At 44.3% G+C, this 22,257-nt stretch overlaps 2 protein-coding genes across 5 annotated transcripts in view; one reads left to right on the top strand and one right to left on the bottom strand.

Moving 5' to 3' along the window:
- Nucleotides 1-21,808, top strand: part of LOC144510738 (mitochondrial Rho GTPase 2-like) — a 40,383-nt gene extending 18,575 nt beyond the window's left edge. For 2 of the 4 annotated variants that reach the window (XM_078240524.1, XM_078240526.1), the window contains exons 10-19: nt 754-862; nt 1,940-2,060; nt 2,966-3,050; nt 3,149-3,294; nt 5,205-5,305; nt 6,150-6,280; nt 7,058-7,138; nt 7,590-7,712; nt 9,350-9,552; nt 11,066-21,808. In XM_078240524.1, the coding sequence (XP_078096650.1) occupies nt 754-862; nt 1,940-2,060; nt 2,966-3,050; nt 3,149-3,294; nt 5,205-5,305; nt 6,150-6,280; nt 7,058-7,138; nt 7,590-7,712; nt 9,350-9,552; nt 11,066-11,183 (1,218 nt within the window). In that variant the 3' untranslated portion in view covers nt 11,184-21,808. The remainder of the gene's footprint in view (nt 1-753; nt 863-1,939; nt 2,061-2,965; nt 3,051-3,148; nt 3,295-5,204; nt 5,306-6,149; nt 6,281-7,057; nt 7,139-7,589; nt 7,713-9,349; nt 9,553-11,065) is intronic. The other 2 variants (XM_078240525.1, XM_078240527.1) reach the window with 2 other exon arrangements.
- glis2b (GLIS family zinc finger 2b) overlaps nt 21,095-22,257 on the bottom strand; it is a 457,410-nt gene continuing 456,247 nt past the window's right edge. Inside the window, exon 10 of the mRNA XM_078240529.1 lies at nt 21,095-21,112. The gene's annotated coding sequence lies outside the window, so the exon portion shown is untranslated. The remainder of the gene's footprint in view (nt 21,113-22,257) is intronic.

Genomic DNA, 22,257 nt, shown 5'->3' with positions numbered 1-22,257 from the left:
TGACTTAAATTAAAGAGTTGGTTTGATAAGGGATTTCTTTGGGTGGAAATGTACCCAGAAATTGGATTAGTAACTGAAGCAGTTCAGACTGTGAGGCTGAAGGTGGGTGATGTGGGTTAACTGGGTCCCAATGTATGTGAACATAGAATTCCTACAATGCAGAAGGAGGCCATTCAGCCCATTAGATCTGTACCAACTCTCTGATAGAGCATCTTACCCACCCCCAATCCTCTACCCCCAATCCTGTAACCTCAATCCCACATATTTACCCCGCTAGTCCCCTAACCTACATATCTTTGGACACTAAGGGGCAATTTAGCATGGCCAAGCCACCTAACCGCCACATCTTTGGACTGTGGGAGGAAACTGGAGCATCTGGAGGAAACCGATGCAGACAGGGGGAGAACGTGCAAACAGAAACAGTCACCCAAGGCCAAAATGAAATCCAGATCCCTGGCACTGTGAGGCAGCAGTGCTAACCACTGTGCCACCAAGCTGTAATGTAGGATTGAGGTGTTGCAATAGTGATTGGACCAGAGAGTGAGTAGGAACTCCAGTATATGCAATGGAGAATGGGCAAGTAAATGTAGGAATCCCACCAGATGTGATGGAGACCGGATCAGGGACTGTGCAGGTACCAGGTACTGTAACAGTAAATGCAAACAGACACCCCACACTGAGGCCAAGTGTTTCAGGAGCTAATCCACCTCACAGATTTGACCTCACCACATACTTTCTGATTTCTTCATTCAGAAATACTGTTTCAGGAACCCCTTATCACCACAAGCTTTAGAAGATGTGAAATCTGTAGTCTGGAAAAACATGTCTGATGGAATTCTGGACGATGGGCTGACTTTAAGTGGTAAGTGGTTTATGATTGATATAGCGTAGTTTCCTATTTAGATATTAACTTTCCGTCAAAGGGCTTGGGGAGGTTTGCAGTCCTCAGTCTCAGACTGAGGCTTGTGGAGTGGACCTGAACCATATCTGATTCATGGAGTCGAAAGAAATTCACTCCTCAGAATAGACTAGCAAATAAGATGTGAGCTCCCATTCTTGGAGAATTCTCTCCTGAATGAGGTGTGTATGACCCTGTCCGACCTGTAGGGAGAACTTTTATTTTTAAAAAGGGAGAATTTGCAGGGCTATGGGAAAAGATGAGTGAAGTGAAGTGATTGGATAGCTCTTTCAGAGGGCGGGTTCAGGCTCAATGGCTGTCTATTCAATATTTAAAATAAATGTTGATAATTATTTGTAATAACTAGCAATAAAACATTTCCTGAAGACAATAATGCAGGAATAGGCTCTAGAGAGTCACCATTATCTCCAAGTGACACGGTAAGAAGTCTCACAACACCAGGTTAAAGTCCGACAGGTTTGTTTGGAATCACGAGCTTTCAGAGCGCCGCTCCTTCATCTGTTGAGCACTCACCTGATGAAGGAGCAGCGCTCCGAAAGCTCGTGATTCCAAATAAACCTGTTGGATTTTTAACCTGGTGTTGTGAGACTTCTTACTGTGCTTACCTCTGTCCCAACGCCGGCATCTCCACATCATGGCTTCCAAATAACACAGCTGTATTGAACTTGAAGGCTCTGTGAAAATTAACTGATGAAGGTCCCGCCCGCTCAGCCATTCTGACAGCACAGTTCACAGCTTCTCTCCTCAACGCACCCCTCTACCCTACTTCAACCTCACGTCCCCCTCCTCCCAACTTCTTATTCAAAGCAGCACAGTTGTGATTGTGTTTTGTGTGAACAGCTTGAGGGAACCCTCACTGTGCCCTGGTTAGTTTGTGTCTGAACTACAATGTGTCGTGCAGAGTGCCAGGCCATGACATTTTGCTCTTCAGTAAATGAGGTAGTGATGGTCTCTGATTTAAACAGGCACGCTGCTCCCATCTTACTAAACCTGTCCACGCCCCCACCCTCCCCCTCCCAGGTTTCCTGTTCTTGAACATGTTGTTTATCCAACGAGGAAGACACGAAACCACCTGGACCGTTCTACGGAAGTTCGGCTACGATGATAACTTGGAGCTGACAGACGATTACCTCCATCCTCCGTAAGTAGCTGTAAACTGAGGATATAGTTTTACAGTCACGCTCCTCAGAGGGTCTGCCTTCAAGTCGGAACAGGCACACCAGCAGACGTTGATGTTGTGCGCAGACTGGCAATTAGAGCAATTAATGTCACAAACTGAGAGGTTTAATGGATGATGTCTAATCCCCATGTGGAGCTTGGGATGAAGGGACAATATCATTAGCTCTTAATAGCAGTTGCTTCTACATTTCGTGTATCTGAGCAAGAGCTATCAATTCAGAAACTGATTTCATAGAATCCCTACTGTACAGAAGGAAGCCATTTGGCCCATCGAGTCTGCGCTGACTCACCAACAGAGCATCGTACCCAGGCCCTATCCCTATAACCCCACATATTTACCCCACCAATCCACCTAACCTACACATGTTTAGACACTAAAGGGCAATTTAGCGTGGCCAATCCACCTAACCTGGGAGGAAACCGGAGCACCCGGAGGAAACCCATGTAGACACAGGAAGAACGTGCAAACTCCACACAGACAGTCACCCAAGGCTAGAATTGAACCCGAGTCCCTGGCGCTGTGAGGCAGCAGTGCCAAACACTGCCACCGAATGGGTAAACAGAGCTGAATTTAAAATGTGATCAAATTTGTGTCCTGATCATCAGTTCCAATCATACAGCTGGATGTTTCTAATGGTATTTGCTACCAAATAAACCTGTTGGACTTTAACCTGGTGTTGTTAAAACTCTTACTGTGTTTCTAATGCAATCAGAGGGTATCTCCTCCCCTGTCCCACGCTCTTGATTTAGACCACGCAACATATTGATCTTTCACCCAGTAATGGCAGTCATTGCCGCAGTAACTTGTTAAGATCATGTGGATTTTTGCAGGAATCTGTAATTCATCAGCTGCGTACTTCCCTGCAGGTTGCGGGTTCCTTACAATTGTACAACTGAGTTGAATCACTGCACCTACATGTTCCTGCAGCAAATCTTCGAGAAGTATGATATAGTAAGTAGTTACCTCTAAGACCTGCAGCATGGGTGGAAGGGAGGGGCAGGTTACTTGGGGCATGTTTCTTGTCTCACCTGGGATTTCCTTGCTCACAGGATAATGATGGCGTTCTCTCTCCAATTGAACTGAAGAATTTATTCTGTGTGTTTCCTTACTTCCCCTGGGGCCCAGAGGTCTTTAACACAGTGTGCACAGACAAGAGGGGCTGGGTCACTCTTCATGGCTATCTATGTCACTGGACGTAAGTGTTTGTCCGTTTCTGTGTGTGTTTGTGCTCATAACATTTAACATTTACTGCGGTAGTTCTCAGAGCTCAAACCCCTTGGAAGTACTATGTGATTGACTGCTTCAGAGAATTAAGTAAGTCAGCCAGAGCTAAAGAGTTTAAGTTTATTTATTCATGTCACAAGTAGGCTTACCTTAACACTGCAATGAAGTTACTGTGAAAATCCCCTAGTCGCCACACACCGGCACCTGTTTGGATACACTGAGGGACAATTTAGCATGGCCAATGCACCTAACCAGCACGTCTTTCAGACTGTGGGAGGAAACCAGAAGAAACCTTGGGAGAACGTGCAGACTCTGCACAGACAGTGACCCAAGCCAGGAATCGAACCCAGTTGAGGCAGCAGTACTAACCACCGTGTCACTCCAGAGTTCATATACCAAGAGAGACAAGTAAAATAAAAACTCATAAGGTGGGTGATTTTTCTCTCGGGAAGTGATGTTGTGGCACTTTATCCAGGGGAGATGGCTAAAGCCGACAGTGTTAGGTGTAGCTCAAGCATATCACTCTGATCTGAACCAGAAGATCGTGAGTTCAAGTCCCCTTCCAGACCCTAAAGCACAAAGTCAAGGCTGACACTCAGTGCAGTATTGAGGGAATTTCTGGAGGAGACGTTAAACCAAGGCCCTGTTTGCCCTCCTACAAAGATGAAAGATTCCAAGGCACTATTATGAACTGAGCAGGGAATTTAATCCTGGTTTATTGTTAACCAACATCACTGAAACAGATTATCTGAACTCAATTTATTACTGTTGTGGAAGCTTGCTGTGTACAAATTGGTCGCCACATTTCCTACATGGCAACAGTGACCACACTTAAAAATATTTCATTGACTGGGATGGACTTTAGGGAGTTTGAGGTCGTAAAAGGTGCTGTGTAAATATAAAATCGTTCTTTCAGTGTAGGTGTGTAAAAGAGATAGTGGGATATATTTCTAGCGGAGAAATGGGATTAAGGGATTTTTGCGGTAGCCATGTGGTTTTTTTTTTCTGTTTGTGAAAGAGAACAGGATTATTGGGGCCCATTCCACTGCTACCTAAACACCGCTTCCTAGTCACCCCCACCACTCAGTCACCCCTCTCCCCACGTAGTCACTCTCATCAGCCCCTCTTCCACCTCCCTGTTCTCCCTTTCTCTTAACCATCCCACTCAGCCACCCCATCCTCCCACTCAGCCACCCAATCCCCCACCCTCCAACTCAGCCACTCCATCTCCCACTCAGCCACCCCATCCTCCATACCAGTGAAAATACAGCCAGCTGCGGTGGGGGGAATCATATTCTGGAATTCTTGCAAGGTACCGGTGAGTGAAGGGAAATTAAGGAAAACTGGAGGAAAGGGGAATTTAAGGAAAGGTAATCCAAGGCATAGTACTAATGAAGAGGCCTGATGTTTCAGGAACTCAATGTTAAAAGTATTGAATGAACATGCCTTGGAGTTGAACACATTTCAGCTACTGGTCCATATTGCATGTGATCCCTTGTGTCTCAGAAGGAGGCCATTTGGCCTGTCATGTTTGTGCTGGCTCTTTGAAGGAGCAATCCAATTGGTCCCACTCCCGTGCCATTTCTCCATCCTAAAATTTCTACTTTCCAAATATTTATCCAATTTCATTTTGAAAGTTCTTCTTAAATCTACTTCCACTGTCTTTTGTGACAATGCATTCCAGATCTTCAGAACTCGCTGTGTAAAAATTCCCCTCCCTCACTCGAATACTTCAATTTTGAGACATTTCTGGAAATGCAAGAAACTTGAATCAGTTCCCTCCAAAGCCAGATCCTGTTGAAATGCTTAATGTTTGCCACCTGGCCTGGACTCTGCATTAACTGGGAAGCAGCTCATTCCCCTTTGCTTTCTCCTCGGTAGGTTCACAGCTTACCTGGATATCCATCGCTGCATAGAGTATCTTGGATACCTGGGATACACCACCATCATGGAGCAAGAATCCCAAACTGCAGCCATCACAGGTAAGGGGCAACACATGGCTGAGTGGGCACCATTTATAAGCATGGCTCACCACAGCTTTAGATGGCATTATTGGTGTATGGGGTAAGAGTGCAGAAGGGGAGCAACAGAACTAGATTGGCTACATAATTGCTGCCAGCACTTCTGAGCTCGAGTTAATTCAGCCAGGTCTCTGTTATCATGTGTGAATGTGCTTGAAGTGTAGAAGATGATTTAATTGAGGTGTTTAAGATAATATTGGAGCAAGGTTGTTCAGAGATAATGTTTCTACTTATAAAGGAAAGTAGAAACTGCATCTCTTTCTCCCTGCGATTTCCGCCCCCCCCCCCTCCCCCCATCCCACAACAACCGCTGTTGAGGTTGGGAGTTGATTAAAATTTTCAAACTGAAATTTTGCTCAGCAAAGTAATAAGGTTAAAAACCAAGGCAGGCAGATGGGGACAAGGTACAGATGAGCCATGATCGACAATGAAACAGGATAAAGGGCTGATTTGTTTCTTGCATCATTTGTGGGATGTGAGCGTTGCTGATTAGGCCAGCATTTATTGCGAAGCCTTAATTGCCTTTGAGAAAAACAATTACCTCCTCCCATTTCAATTTGAGGACACTGATATACTCTACAGTGGAATATCCCACCGGCATTCATTGGGCTCACATGAGGAATGATCCCTTGGGAAGACTTGTGGGACTAGTTCTTGTCACACTGATACCTTCAGGAGTGGAATCTTGCCACCTCTTGCTCCTGTATAATGTTCATGGCTGATCCCCAAGCTTAGTTGTTGCTGGAATATTTATTTCACTACCTGAAGGTTGATTTTTTTTTTAAATCTTAAAATTCTACTGCAGTCACTCGGAGTAAGACGCTGGATCTGGAGAAAGGACAGACTCAGAGGAATGTATTTCTGTGTAAAGTAATCGGACTGAAGGGCACTGGGAAAACGGCATTCCTGCAAGCTTTCCTGGGACGGAGTTTGAAGGTAGGGTTAATATCTCTCCCATTAGAGATCAGTCAGGGGTTGAGCTTGCCCTTTTACTCGCTAAGTTGTGTGGCATTGATGCGGTATTAACTCCTGTGTGTGGAGCTGCTTCCACTGAGGAATGTTTACCCAAAGCCAGCTTGCTCCTTCAGCCTCGTATCCTTATCTTCAAAACCCACCATTGCCTCACCTCCCCCTCTCTCAGTAAGCTCATCAGACCCTACAGTTGTCTGAGATATCTATGCGCCTCCAATTTGGGCCTCAAGAGCATCCAAAATTTTAATCGCCCCACATTGACGGCCATACCTTCAGCTGCCATAAATTCTGAGTTCCCTCCCTACGCTCCCCACAGCTCCGTCAATCTCCTTGATCAAGGTTTTGGTTACCTGTTCTAATATTTCCTTGTGTGTGGATTGGTGTCAAATTTCATTTGATCAGACTCCTGTGAAATACCTTGGGACGTTTTACTATGTTAAAGGCACTGTATAAATGAAGGTATGGATCATGTGTTCCTTCATTAGCACTGGGTCAGAATCTTGGAATTTACTCCCTAACGTTGTCATAAACAGCATCACCTCACGGATTGTAGTGGTTTAAGAAGGTCCAATAGGGCAACTGGAATGGGCATTAATCCAGTCTGGCTGGTGTTGCCCACATCCCAAAAAACAAACAAGTAAATACACACATGTTGCAATGCCAAACGAATCACAAGTTCATACTGTAACAAAGCTCAGTGTTCTGTTGCTTTTTTACAAGGTCTTTGTCCTTTTGTTTCAGATGCAGAGTGAGATGGGCAGAGATGTCTCTGACTTCACAATCAACACTGTGCAAGTCAACAGCCAGGACAAGTATTTAATAGTGAGTATAACAGGCGATGGAGGATTCATATCAACGCAGCAATAAATTACTGCCATTAACACCATCATTGAAATACTCTGAATAGATGTTAATATGCTACTGCAGTACACAGCTTTCTCAAACTGTGGTGTTGGGTATGTTGTGATGGTGTGTGTGTGTGCGTGCGTATGCACTGTCCCGGTGTGTGTGTATGTATGCACTGTCCGAGTGTGTGCGTGTGCACTGTCCGTGTGTGTGCGTGTATCCCGGTGTGTGTGTATATGCACTGTCCTGGTGTGTGCGTGCATGCATGCACTGTCCCGGTGTGTATGTGTATCTGTATATGCCCTGTGTGTGTGTGTCTGTGTCTTTATGTATCTCTCTGTCCCATCTCTATCTCTGTTTCTGACAGTCTGTCTCTCTGCACCCAGCAACATAATGCGATGCTCACTTGTGCCTCTCTGTGCCCTAGCTGCATGAGGTGGATGTTGATACGGAGTTTCTGAAAGCCTCCAGTGCCGCCTGTGACGTTGCCTGTCTGATGTATGATATCACTGATGCCAAATCCTTCAATTACTGTGCCAGTATTTATAAGGTGAGCTGCTGTCTGATTGACATAAATTACACTCCAGGATCTGGAACAGGCTCGAGGTAGTTTTGCATGCCTCTGTTGTATATTGTGCACGATGTGTAGATGCCGGCATTGGACTGGAGTAAACACAGTAAGAAGTTTAACCTGGTGTTGTTAAACTTCTTACTGTATATTGTGCACTCCAGGAAGTTGGTCTTTGCAGAATGAGGAAGAAAAGCCTTGGAATTATATTGAATTTTTTTATTGCTCTCAGGACATCTCAGTATATTAAACTGAGGGCCTGAAAGTCCCTTCAAATCGTGACACGATTGAAGAGGGGCAGAGGAGCTCCCCCTGGTGTCCAGGGGCAACCTAACAGGCAGTTATCTGGTCCCTACCACATTGCTGTTTATTGGAGCTTGCTGAGTGCAAATAGGCTGTGCAAATGTTTTTTTTCACATAACTTCAAAAAAATGCTACTTAATTGGCTGTAAAATAGTTTGGGAAGCCTTGAGGTTGTGAAAGGTGTTATACAAATTAAAGTTCTTTCTTTACTCCTGCTCTGATATCTTATAGAAATGGTTATATTGATGTGCATTGCCTGTACTGGCGATGATTGAAAGATGGACTGTTATACGGATACCCGTCTTAGGGAATGATGAGTAGTCGTGCTTTTGACTGGATGCTCCAGGGAGGGGGATGATGTTGGAGCTTCCACTTGTTATACACATTTCCAGACTCCCTTTCCATTGACTGCCAAGGGAAAGAAACATCGAGCAGGATGTGTAACTGCCACCTGATCTGGGGTCACCCACTCCCGATCCGGGGTCACCCACTCGACATCCTGATCCGGGGTCACCCACTCCACATCCCAATCCGGGGTCACCCACTCCACATCCCGATCCGGGGTCACCCACTCCACATGCCGATCCAGGGTCACCCACTCCACATCCCGATCCGGGGTCACCCACTCCACATCCCAATCCGGGGTCACCCACTCCACATCCCGATCCGGGGTCACCCACTCCACATCCCGATCCGGGGTCACCCTCTCCACATCCCATGAAGTGCAAAGCTATGGCAGTAATTGAAACCATAAATTATCCATTCTTGCTGGCAAGGCCAGCGTTTATTACCCATCTCTAGTTGCCCTTGAGGAGGTGGTGGTGAGCTACCACCTTGATCTACTACAGTCCATGTGGTGTCGGTACACCCACTGCTGTTAAAATGGGAGTGCCAGGATTTTGACCCAGTGACACTGAATGTGATAATAGTTCCAAGTGACGATTGTGTATGACACTGAGAGGGGCTTCCATGTGTCTGCTACCCTTGTTCTTCTAGGCAACAGAGGTCATGGGTTTGGAATGAGCTGTCAAAGAATCCTTGGTGAGTTGCTGCACTGCATCTTGTCGATGGTACATATGCTGCCACTGAGCGATGTTTAAGGTGGCTGCTTTGTCCTGGATGGCATTGAGCTTCTTGAGTGTTGTTGGAGCTGAACTCATCCAGGCAAGTGGGGAGTATTCCATTACACTCCTGATATATGCCTTGTAGATGGTGGACAAGCTCTGGGGAGTCAGGAGGTACGTTATTCCCTGCAGTATTGTCAGCCTCTGCCCTGCTCTTGTAGCCACGGTAGTTATATGGTTTGTGCCCCATAGGAACATTACATGGAGAGCAGAATCCCCTGCATTTTTGTCGCATCAAAGGCTGATTTACCGGAACAGAAGCAGGAACATGGGATCACACCTGTCGAATTCTGCTACAAACACAGACTCCCAGCCCCCTTTCATTTCAGCTGCAACAGTGACGAGGCAACACACTCTCAGATCTACTCCCGGCTTGCACTTGCTGCAGCGTTCCCGTGAGTATTCTAGAATATTCTCACTTCCGAGGGGTGAGGACACCTTTAATTTTGGTTCACTTGATGCTGTGGTCCCTGGTTTCCCTCCTGAGGGAGGGTTCAGTTGGCACGGGATTGATGAGTAGGTGAAAGGAGTTGGGAGGGGATTAGTGTTGCAGGTGGAGTTGGGAGTAGGGGAGATGGGGTGTTCTTGGGTTGTGTCAGAGAGCAGGGTGAGGACAGGAGTCGTTGGGTTTAGAGAAGTGATGGGGAGGGTTGAGTATGTGTTAGAGATGGATGTGTTGGGACCATTCTGGCCCTGACTAAATTACCAGCTTCTTGTATAAGATCACCTCCTGCACGAGAAACAGCCTTGGCTTGAGGGGAAATTCAGCGATTCCGCATCCATCACGCAAACTGCTAGCCCTTTTCAGAAATCCACTATTCTCTGGGGAAAATGACCATGTCCTAAAGCTCTGCCCTCAACCTGGTTTAAATAACGTGGGATTGTGACCCCAGTCCTCTTTAGGACTTGCATATCCTGACCTATTTAGTCAGAAGAAACTGTCAACTCGTGTACAGTCTATCCCCTCCTTCATTTTATAAACTTCATACTGCTGTGTCACTTTGGGATTCAGACCTCGCTGGATTCCTGAGCTTGAATGTGTTCACCAGTCACAGGGTTTGGAGAATCCACCCAGACAGATTTTGGTCAATGCCAGTGTAGGTGGTAAGCACAGTAAGAAGTCTCACAACACCAGGTTAAAGTCCAACAGGTTTATTTGGTAGCAAAAGCCACTAGCTTTCGGAGCGCTGCCCCTTCGTCAGATAAGTGGGAGTTCTGTTCACAAACAGGGCATATAAAGACACAAACTCAATTTACAAAATAATGGTTGGAATGCGAGTCTTTACAAGTAATCAAGTCTTAAAGGTACAGAGTGAGTGGAGAGAGCGTTAAGCTCAGGTTAAAGAGATGTGTATTGTCTCCAGACAGGACAGTTAGTGAGATTTTGCAAGCCCAGGCAAGTCGTGGGGGTTACAGATAGTGTGACATGAACCCAAGATCCCAGTTGAGGCCGTCCTTTGGAACTTGGCTATCAATCTCTGCTCAGCGACTCTGCGTTGTCGTGTGCCAGTGTAGGTGGTGCCAGCACCAAGTGAGTTGTCTGCACTGTCATCAGCAACCTGCATCTGCAGTGGAAATAGTGCAGCTACCTGCTCCGTAGGAGCTCTGCTTTGGAAAGGGACGGTGCGGGGCATTGTACAGGGCTCATGGTTGCAGTACATAAGCAAGTTCTGCCACAGATCTTTCCGTGAATTGGGCAACATTTCATTGCCTGGAAACCAAGGTTTCTGAGCGCTCCCACCCCAGAAAACATGCATTTGCATTGATGGTTATCATTTGGTGGTCACATCCTATTGTGTGCATGTAAGTGTTGTAACCGTGGTCCCTTTGTATTGCGATAGCTGGGGCTCTCTTTCATTGCTCCTCATTGACCTTTCTCTCTCTCTCTCTCTCTTACATCTTGTGCAGTAACCTGAACGAGGCAGAGCTCAGCATCACGTCCTTCTGGCTACGAATCACATTCGGAGCCACCATTGTTGCCTTCTTGGGACTCGGCATCTATAAAGCACTGGCCAGGCAGAAATAGCGGGAGGTAGCTGGTCAGCACGAAGAAGACGGTGTCCAGAGGTGTGCCTCAACAGGGTTGGGGGAGCGAGCATTGATTTGCCATCCTGTGGGATTTTACTCGCAGCCACATCTGAGATTGGGTAGGGGTGTGGGGGGAGGAGAAGCAATCAGCTTTAATGGTGGAAGAACAGAATAAGCAGCTTGTGCCCGTGTATTCTGAGAAGACATGTAGGAATGGGCTTTTCTCCCTATAGCTGTTTCAAGTATCTACTGGATAGGAGACTTGACCAGTTCAAGCTGTGGAAAGGTAACTTAACTTACTCCCCAATTACCCAGTTGACAACTAACGCCGTTGTGTGTTTAGCCCTGCACCATCTCATCTCGATATTTGGTCAACATATTCTCTCCTTTTGCTACCTCCTGGCTCTCGGGGGCTAATTGTCTCTACCCCACTAGGCAGCTCATCATGTCCACCAGCAAAGCCCTGGTTAAACTGCAAGTGGCGTATTTTTCTGGCAACATATTTTAGTGTGAGCCTCTGAGAACATGTTCCTTGGTTGTGGAATAATCGAGTCAGCAAAACCCAGAGTACGTCAGAAAAGATATGAGAAATGGTTACTCGCAATATTTTTATACCAGAATTTGCAACTCAATGCATTGATGTATTTTTTCATACAAGGAAAAAATACCCAAGGGTATTTCCTCATACTTTTTGATATTGTTGGTGCAGAGGCCATAACCTCGGGTCATCTTCACAGGTTTCGGCTGAGTAAACAGAAATCAGGAGGCCTGTGCCTTGTTGGTACAGTTAGTTAGTCCCTGCCTCTGTGTAGGAGAGTGGGCACACACATACCCACAGCTTCTGAAAGCACACCCACCATCTCTTTCCGATTTTGATTCTCATGATCTCGGTGTAAAATCTAACCTCTGGATAAACAGGTACAAGGTTTTATCAGAAACACTAACTGTGTAATTGCCTGCAGTGTTTAACTGAATAACAACAGTAACTGTACTCCAAAAAGAAATGTGATTTATTTGAATATGATCTTCCTCGAATATTCTGAGGATGCAGCTCTTTCATAATCACTTATTTTCAATAGTTATTAGTGGCCTTTCCTGAACCTAATGAAGTTTCAAATCTCATTTTACATCAATATTTCCTAAACCCGTTGATTTTTCTGGGTTCCTCACTTCCTGCGTTGAGATCCGAATGATAATTCATGTTTTTGGGCATGATGTTTGGAACCAGAGGAAGTCATTCATCCCCCTCCAGCCTGTTCCACCATTCAGTCAGATCATGGCTGATCTGTATATCAACTCCATTTACTCACCTTGGCTCTGAAATCACTTGGTTTTGTATTTTTGCCGTTATGTGACTGGTGGAGATGACACTCCCGGTGTCTTCACATCACTGGTCACAGGCCTGTCTCATTAGCTTTGAGATCGACTGGACTGGACCATACTTGCAGTGTGAATTAGTGATAGAGCTCCTTTTATTAAAAAAATAGTATTTTTTTAAATGTAGTGTTCCATGTTTAACTGTCTTATGATGTATATTTTTGATTAAAAGCACACTAATATAAAATAGACATAAACATGATACACAGCGAAAACTTCTAGAACTTAAAATCCACTCCCATCCCTCATCCACTCTCTGACCTCCTATTAACTTTCAAATGGCCATTTGTTCACCAGCTCTGTGAAGTCTTGTGCCTAACTTTGTAAAGTGTTAAATGTTTGAGCTTATAACATGAAGAATGTGAATGCTGGTGAATGGGACACATTCTCATTTCAGGTGCTCACTATCAGATAATAAATAAGAGTTGGAGTAGACCATTTACTCCCTTGAGCCTCTTGAACCATTCAGTATGATCATGGCTGATCTGGTACTTCAGTTCCACTTTTGCTCCCCATCCCCATAGCTCTTGATTCCCTCTGTGCACAACACTCTCCTGGTCTCCGTCTGCTCATCATCTGAACATGCTCTGGGGTAGGGAATTCCCGAGATTCACAACCCTTTGAGTGAAGATATTACTGATCACCCCAGTCCTAAGTGCCAACCTCTTATTCTGAGACTGATCCTTTTAGACTCTCTTAACACCTTCCACGTCAAACATTCCATGTTGTACCACTAATGTGCCTTAGCCTCAACATGGAAAAAGCAATCTTTCAGTTCCCTTGCTGGGGCAGCAGGAGTCACTGCCTCAGCCAAGAACAGCCCTGACACTTGATTAAAAGTGACGTTTCCTTTGTGTTGTGAGAAATATTGAGCAGCTCTTGTATGTTTGTTTAATGCTCGATATTATCCTAAAAGATAAAGTTTATTTATTAGTCACAAGTAAGCTTACATTAACATTGCAATGAAGTTACTGTGAAAATCCCCTAGTTGCCACACTCCGTCGCCTGTTTTTACACTGAGGGAGAATTTGGTATGGCCAATGCACCTAATCTGCATATCTTTTGGACTGTGGGAGGAAACTGGAGCACCCGGGGGAAACCCACGCAGACACAGGGAGAATGTGCAAACTCCACACAGACAGTGACCCAAGCCGGGAACACGGGCCCCTGGTGCTGTGAGGCAGCAGTGCTAATCAGTGTGCCACCGTGCCACCCCTAGCAGCCTCTTGCAGTTTGTTTGCGGCACTATAACTATCCTGGGACGTTGCAGTTAGATTCCAGTATGGTAGCTTCAGGATGGCATCACTTGAACAGCATCAAGATGTTATTATCCAGTTATAGCCCATGTGGAGATTAAACACGAGAGAGGACTGGTTTGGCTGAATGGTCTGTTTCAGTGTTGTAAATTCTATATCCCTGAGAGATATTTACCAGCCTGAATTTCTTCGCCAGCAAGAAATTAAATTGTGTCCAAGGGTTTTAACGCAAGGCAGGACTTGTGACCCTGGAGGAGAAGCTATCCTTTGTTCACTCCTTTGTTTATATACGATGTGGAGATGCCAGTGTTGGACTGGGGTGGGCACAGTAGCAAGTCTCACGACACCAGATTAAAGTCCAGCAGGTTTATTTGGAATCACGAGCTTTCGGAGCGCTGCTCCTTCATCAGGAGGCTGAGCAGCGCTCCGAAAGCTCGTGATTCCAAATAAACCTGTTGGACTTTAACCTGCTGTGAGGCTTCTTACTGAGTTTAAATAGAGTGAGGTATGTTTTCATGTTTGTTTGGGTGATGGTAAATATAGGCACCGTAAAAGAGTTGAACTCCCACACTGAGTGGGATTGCATTTGTCCCAATACTGAACACACTCGAAGCTTCCTGAATAGCGGAACACTCTTGAGTCTGTTCTCGTCTTAATTTCTATTCCAGTGGCTTTTAGATGTCAGTTTTGAAAATGGATAGTTTTTGTTGGATAAGATTAAATTTAGCAATGCCCTTGAGAACGGGGTTTAAAATACCCTCCCTCTCATTACCTTTGCACTCTGCAGCTGCAAAGCAGAGTGAGATTGAGTGATGCAACACAACAGGAGGCCATTCAGCCCATCAGGTCTGTGCCAGCTCCTTGAACGATCCTCCCATTTTGCATGCTGCTTCCCAGTATCCTAGCAAATTTCTCCTTTTCCTTTGAAGTGCTGTATGTTTACTGCTTTGATTATTTTTTAAAATGGTACGTTTATTTCTGCTACATTGTCCTGCTAGTTGCCTTTGTCACCTTTTCTTTGGATCCATATATTCACTAACGTGGCAGATGGATATTCAAACCAGGTAACTGTGCCTCCAAGCTCCACTGCTGCTCCGACTTGGCTGGAATTGCTGAGAGTTACTTTCTAATGACTCCTCCATCACTGGCACGCCACATCACTGCACCTACAATCAGCAACACCCAGTGTGAGGAACCACAGGCCACTGACCCCTGCATGCCCCATTTCCTTGGATCCTGTGTTTGTGTGTCTGATTTTCTGCTCACAAGAGGAGGTTTGGACTGTAAATGCTGTGCAGTTAAAACAAAACTGTGCCTTGATTGTCGTGTCAGCCGGTGTTTTTCCCCATTCCCCAAACTAACAACAGTAGAATCACCAAGAGTGAACGTCTGAGTCAAGGAGCTGCCAAGCCCTCCCGACTCCCTGGCAACCAGTCTTAATCATTTGACCCAATACAACTTTACTGCTCCCACAACGAATGAACTGTTCACTCTTTGTGAAGTGTATGTTTGCTTGTCAGCCTGCTATGTTGATGTACACATTGGATTTTGTCTTGTGCTCCTGTTTGGTCTTTGCATGACACATATTGAATGGTTCTGAACCAAGATCAGCAGCTAAGGAGATTTTGCTGCTGCTCCTTTCACTTGCAGCTACATTTTGCTTCCCTCTCGAGTTTGGCTTCTCTTCTCCCTTTCTCTCTTGATGGCAGGGACCCAACTGGTACCAGTTGTCCACTGGTAGCTTGGCCAAGTGATCTTTAGACAAGTGAATCTTGATAAGGAGGGTAGCAGACTATTTGATTCCAGTGGGAAAGCTGCAGGTAAGGGAGGTGTCCTGATCCAATATCACTGGAGTCCCTTTTCCTGCTCTACTCATTGTCTGAGCTCACAGGCCAATTGGCGCCGGGGGATTTTCACAGTAACTTCATTTGCAGTGTTAATGTGGGCCTACTTGTGACACTAATAAATAAACTTTTTTAAAAATTGCTGGTCCCTAGCTGATTCCTCCAGCTAACATCAATTACCTTAGCAGGGGCCAGAGATTGAACCTGACACCTTCCCCAGTCTCTGTTCTACCAACTCATCAAGTTATCAGGATTCACAGGTTTTCTAAAGTGTGGTTGCAGCCAGCCATTGCTTACATTGTGCTGCAGTTCTCAATTTATGAAGAACGAAAAGAGGGCAGAATAGGTCCTAATTTGAAAAGGCCACAGACAGAGTTAAACCATTAATCACATCTTCAGATTGTTGTGCTTGGGAATTGGAACTGGAATTCACGTTGCTCCCGTTTGTCGAAAACTTGTCATGTAGTAAAATTTCGTGTCAGTGAACAGAAACTGTTATTGTGATTTTAAAATGAGAAAGTCTTTCTGTACCAGTCCTTTAATGAAAAGATAAATATATTTTCTGATTTTACATTTTGACTGTGTGTCGGACTATGTTTCTACATAATTATTTTGAACAATGCAAATGACTCCTCTGACTGGTTTGATGTAGTGTTTTCCAAGTTGTGAGCTACTATGGGCTAACTGGGAATCCAGATGTGGTCACTTGCATTTCCGATCAGTGAATAATGATTGAGCAACTGAGGCACCCTATGTGGCCTGTAATCTCAATCTTCATTCGCGTGCAAAGGCTGTGTGAACTTTACCAACAAACACACAGGTCAAAGTTGTAAAATGAAAATCAGGATGAGAGTGTTTTTTCGATTACTGTGGCTGGTTTACTTTCCTTAGCCACTGATTGATGGTAGATTTTCAGTAAATATACATGTGGAAAATATGTTTACCTGCATTGTGTGAGCCTTGTACCTTAATTGGAGAACCAAAATGAAGAGCTAGTGTGAAGGGATTAAAGATGTTTTTGGTGCCAGGTGCCAATGATGAGTGAGCAGTAGAAAGTGGAAGTAAAGGGGCAAATAGTCCTGACCTTTGTTCCCAAAACTGCAAGATAATTGTATGTCTTAATTTCTCCCTCCTATGCAGGTTAAACATTAAACTGCTGAATGATTGTAAGCCTAATCAAGACGGGCACTTTTAATAATAGGTGCTCCATTTGCTTGCTTTATTTATTGGAGTACAGCCTGTGACACAGAATCCCAAATAAACTCGAGTTTAACGCCCTTCCCCAGTATTTCATTGAGGGGCACTAGATACATACATGAGGAAGAAAGGGATAGAAAGATTGAGGAGATGTAGTAGGGTGGTAGAAGGCTTGTATAGAATTAGCATAGACCAGTTGGGCTGAATGGCCTAATTCTGTACTGTAAATTCTATGAAGTTTACTGGAATAGTGTGTGCACTGTCTTTATCCAATATCCTCACACACACACACACCTTCCGAGCAGGAAGGTGGGCTGACCAACCCGTCCAGATCAGTGAGTCACTGAACCAATTGTGAAGCCTCTCCTGAGCCCCTGGCTGAGATTAGTGAAATCTTAAGGAACAGGAGTCATTTGTTGTACCAGCCCTGCCATTTTGCTGATTGTACCAGTTCTACCTTTTGTTCCCCCTCCTCCAGCCCGACCCACCTTTTGATACCCACAAGTGTGAGGTCTTCTGACCGAGGCGTCCACAGAAAAGAAACATCAAATTCACAGCAAAGAAGGAGCCCATTCAACCCATTGTGTCCAATTACATGTGAGCTTTACCGACTGAGCCAGTTAGAGAGCCACATCTATACCTTAGACAGATATAAATGTTGGGTTGAGTAAAATATATCAAACAGGGAGAGAATCCTTTATTATATCTCTGCTCTACAGGAATGTTTAATGAGTTACAAGAGATAAAAATATCTAATGGCAACAAAAATTTATGTAAAAACGTATTCAACATGGCAATATGTACCAAGCTGTTTCATAGGAGCGTTATAAAACAAATCTGACACCAGGCCACATTAAGATAGATAATCAAAAACTTCATTTTAAGGCATTCCTTAAATAAAGAAAGAAAGGTAGAGGGGTTTTGCCAGGAATTGTGGAACTTAGGACCAAGGTAACTGAAGGTATGGTCACCAATTGTGGAGCATTTTATCTGTCTTAGCATCAAAAGCTGGAGATACATTAGTGTCTTGGCAAGTCAAATGAAAATTACATCTATAGGAGCAGGTAAGTAATGGGGTAGTTGTCAAGTAGGAATGGGGTACTCAATACAAGAACACAGGGTAAGATGTTGGCTGATAGTTGAACAATACTTGAGATTGGTGAGATACAGAGAAAAAAAAAGAAAAAGTTGTTTCGACGACAGCCTGACTTGGGATTGCACTGCTAGTGTTGCAGGGAAAGCTCTAACTCAAGCAGGACCACTGCTCTTCCTGATATATATTAATGATCTGGTGTTCAGGGCATGAGTTCAAAATTTGCAGGTGATGTAAAGATTGGAAGCATTGTCAACTGTGACATTCTTGAAGTTTTTTAAAATTTGCTCATGGGATGTCTCCAGGTGAGCCAGCATCTATTGCTCATTCTTGAGGGCATTTAAGAATCAACCACATTGCTTTGGACCTGGAGTCACATGTAGGCCAGACCAGATTTCCTTCCCTAAAGGACATTAGTGAACAAGATGGTTTTTTTTACAACAATCAACAATGGTTTCATGGTCATTTAAGACTTTTAATTCAAGATTTTTATCCAATTCAAATTTCACCATCTGCCATGGTGGGATTTGAACCCAAGTTCCCAGAGCATTACCCTGGGTTTCTGCATTAATAATCCAATGACAATGCTACCAAGCTACTGCTTCTCCTAACTTCCAAAGGATAGAGACATATTGGTGCATGGGGCAGACAAATGAAGTTCCACGCAGAGAAGTGTGAGGTGATTCAATTAGTTAGGAAGAACATGGGGAGAGTTTAAAATAAAAGGAAAAACACGTGCAGGAACAGAGGAACCTTATTTAAGTACTTAAATCATTGAAGGAGGCAGGGAATGATGAGAGAGTAGTTAATAAAGCATATAGCACCTTGGGCTTTATTAATAGGGGCATTGAGTAAAGGATAAGGAAGTCATGTTGAACATTTGTAAGTCACTAGTTTCACAGCCCCAAACACATCTGTTAAAATGGGGATCACTGTCCGAGCAATCACTCTAACCCAAGTTCTCCAGTTATGCAATCTCTCCAACTCACACATCTCGGTCAAATGCCCAACATAACACCAGCTAAACCCAATTAAATTCAGCAAGTGACTCCCTGTGTTAATCTAACACAGGACATAAAACACTTCATAAATGAGATATTCAGCAGCCTAAGAAAATCACTAGAAATATGATCCAAAATCTTATAGATTCAATGGTCATGGACTCATCAAGATAATGGTGAAAACATGTTGATGTGTCTCTTTATAGTAAGGATAAGTATGGCAGTGATGGTGATCTCATTATAAGGGTGCTGTAACTGTTTTAGTTAGCCAGGTACTTGATGTGTATCAAACCTCGTCACTGCATCCAGGTTTTGGCTATGTTAGTTGCATTTCTGTTTGCCTGATATAGAATGCACATCAAGTCCTTCCGTGAAAACAATGCTTACCTGCAGCCAGCTGAGGTGCAGGTTGGTAGAGCCCAGGTTTCGGGAGCTACAAATGTGTGCGGGGTAATGCTGGAATTTAACCAGCACACACTGTGCAGCTTACCAGCACCGAGCACCAGCAGCCTCCTGGACACTTGCTAAATTGGGCCTGAGTGGGTAGAACCCCAGTTTCCAATAACAACTCGAGACACCAATACTGAGCTAGTCTGACTGGTCAATCCCTGGAATCGTGAGATTCTGAGGACTTGCCTGGCTGAGCTCAGCAATCAGATCACTGAGACAGTCATGGAAGGGTCAACTTGGTACCAGTCAGCAGGTGAGATATCTTCAAAGAATAAAGAAAATTACAGCACAGGAACAGGCCCTTTGGCCCTCCAAGCCTGCACCGACCATGCTGCCCGACTTAACTAAAACCCCCTACCCTTCCGGGGACCATATCCCTCTATTCCCATCCTATTCATGTATTTGTCAAGATGCCTCTTAAAAGTCAGTACCGTATCCGTTTCCACTACCTCACCCGGCAACGAGTTCCAGGCACCCACCACCCTGTGTAAAAAAAACCTGCCCCGGACATCTCCTTTAAACCTTGCCCCTTAAACCTGTGCCCCCTAGTAATTGACTCTTCCACCCTGGGAAAAAGCTTCTATCCACTCTGTCCATGCCTCTCATAATCTTGTAGACTTCTATCAGGCCGCCCCTCAACCTGTCTTTCCAGTGAGAATAAACCAAGTTTCTCCAACCTCTCCTCATAACGCCCTCTATACCAGGCAACATCCTGGTAAATCTTTTCTGTACCCTCTCCAAAGCCTCCACATCCTTCTGGTCGTGTGGCGACTAGAATTGAACACTCTATTCCAAATGCGGTCTAACTAAGGTTCAATAAAGCTGCAACATGACTTGCCAATTTTTAAACTCAATGCCCTGGCCGATGAAGGCAAAGCATGCCGTATGCCCTCTTGACTGCCTTCTCCTCCTGCATTGCCACTTTCAGTGACCTGTACACCCAGATCCCTTTGCCTATCAATACTCGTAAGGGTTCTGCCATTTACTGTATATTTCCTCAACCTCAAAATTATCACACTTGTTCCCCAACCCAGGCACCAGGAAGATGATCAGCAATTGGTAGAACTTATGCTGTCCCCTCCACTTCATTCCTGTACTGAATGCAGTGATACCCATAAAATTACAGTTACTGTGGTTTGACTTTAGTGAAGGTGAAGAAGCCAAAGGGATGGGTTCTCAATTGGACAGAGTATGCTGCACCACAGCTGGTCTACCACAGCAACAATTCTGAGAAAATGTGGTTATTTCTGGTATTCAGGTCAGTGACTCTGAGGTAGAGATGACAATGCAATACCCCATTAATAAACCACTATTCTCAAACAAGTCCCTTCCTAAAGCAATGTCTTATTAACTTTTCTGCTCACTGAATGTTAATGATTCCTTTCTATTAAGTCCTCAACAAGAGGAAGAAATTTTCCCTATCAAAAACTATTAAAGCTTTTTTTTCTATTGGGAATTGTCTGAGTATCTATTTTAAAAGGAAGTTTAGGTTTGAGAAATTTGGCAAATTAATCTGATGCAGTTTTAAATTTTTTTAAATTCAATCCTTAAATTTACAAAGCCAATGCTCAGAGTAGATCAGGCAAACCCAATCCATTCCTTGCTTGCTTCAAAATCCAATTGAATCCAATTCATGGTCCCCACAAGAGATGATGTGGAGATGCCGGCGTTGGCATCCTGTTGGACTTTAATCTGGTGTTGTTAAACTTCTTACTGTGTTTACCCCACAAGAGAGACAAACAAGATCCAAGCTGACAGAATAAGGCGATGCTTGATCTTAGCCAAAAGGCCAAGAAACAGTTTTTAAAAAATTTATTCCATCCAAAAAGCCAATTCAAATTGAAGCCAATTCATATTGAATCCAATTCATAATCCCCACAAGAGGGACAAGGTCCAAGATGAGGCATTGCACCTCATCTTGGACTTGATCTGACACTTCATCTTAGTCCAAAGGCTGAGATGGCTTTGAAAAATTGCATCAGCCGATGCTTCAGTTGAACCTCATCGGCTACTCCAATCATTGACTCTACCCTAGCCTGGGTGAACCACCTGCTTGAGCATGGTTTACTTACCTGCCAGGTAAGTATCTTGGGCTTGATCTGACATTTCTTAGCCAAAAGGCCAAGAACCAGTGAAGAACATTGAGTCTGAGCCAATTATTGAATGGTGAAGTGGTAACAGATGGAATTAGCCAGAGGGAACGGATTCCAATGCTTCACTACATTACCAGGTTCAACAGCACTTGTTTACGGTTTTTGTATTCCACAGCAGGATAAAGCTAAAAAAAACACTAGGAGCAGGCTATTTCATCCTAATAAATGGAAATTCTGCAATGGAAAGACTCTAATCTAACCTGTTAACCAGTTGTTTCTATTTTATTCATGAAATAAAAGTTTGTTCTTGTTCGAGTCTTGTTTACTCTATTGGAAAGTAATCCGAACAATGGAATCATGGAATAAGAAGACCGAGTGAGCTGTACCCAGCCGGGCAATGGCCCCCTCTGTCAAAGCTCAAGAAGCCAACTGTTGCACAAATAACATCTGTGAATGTTACAGAAACATAATCCACTTCAATGTTCTTCATTCCTCCAGTGATGAGGTGGCAGAGTGGTTAGCGTTGCTGCCTCACAGTGCCAGGGACCTGGGTTCGAGTCCTGGCTTGGGTCACTGGATTCATTCATCTCATACTGAAGTTCTCATTTTGAAATGGTTAAAATTAAGATTACTGAAATCCAGTCATGTCATTATGCTTTGAGATGTCAAGTGTGTGAATTACTTCAATAAATGAGAACCTTTACATTGGACCCTAGATCCAGCAACTCTGTTATCTTGCCCTCTACCAACTTTCATGATAG

This window comes from Mustelus asterias, chromosome 23, assembly GCF_964213995.1.
Source record: "Mustelus asterias chromosome 23, sMusAst1.hap1.1, whole genome shotgun sequence".
Taxonomy (NCBI): domain Eukaryota; kingdom Metazoa; phylum Chordata; class Chondrichthyes; order Carcharhiniformes; family Triakidae; genus Mustelus; species Mustelus asterias.
The sequence above is the reverse complement of the archived record's forward strand: the minus strand, read 5'-3'. Positions and strand labels throughout refer to the sequence as shown.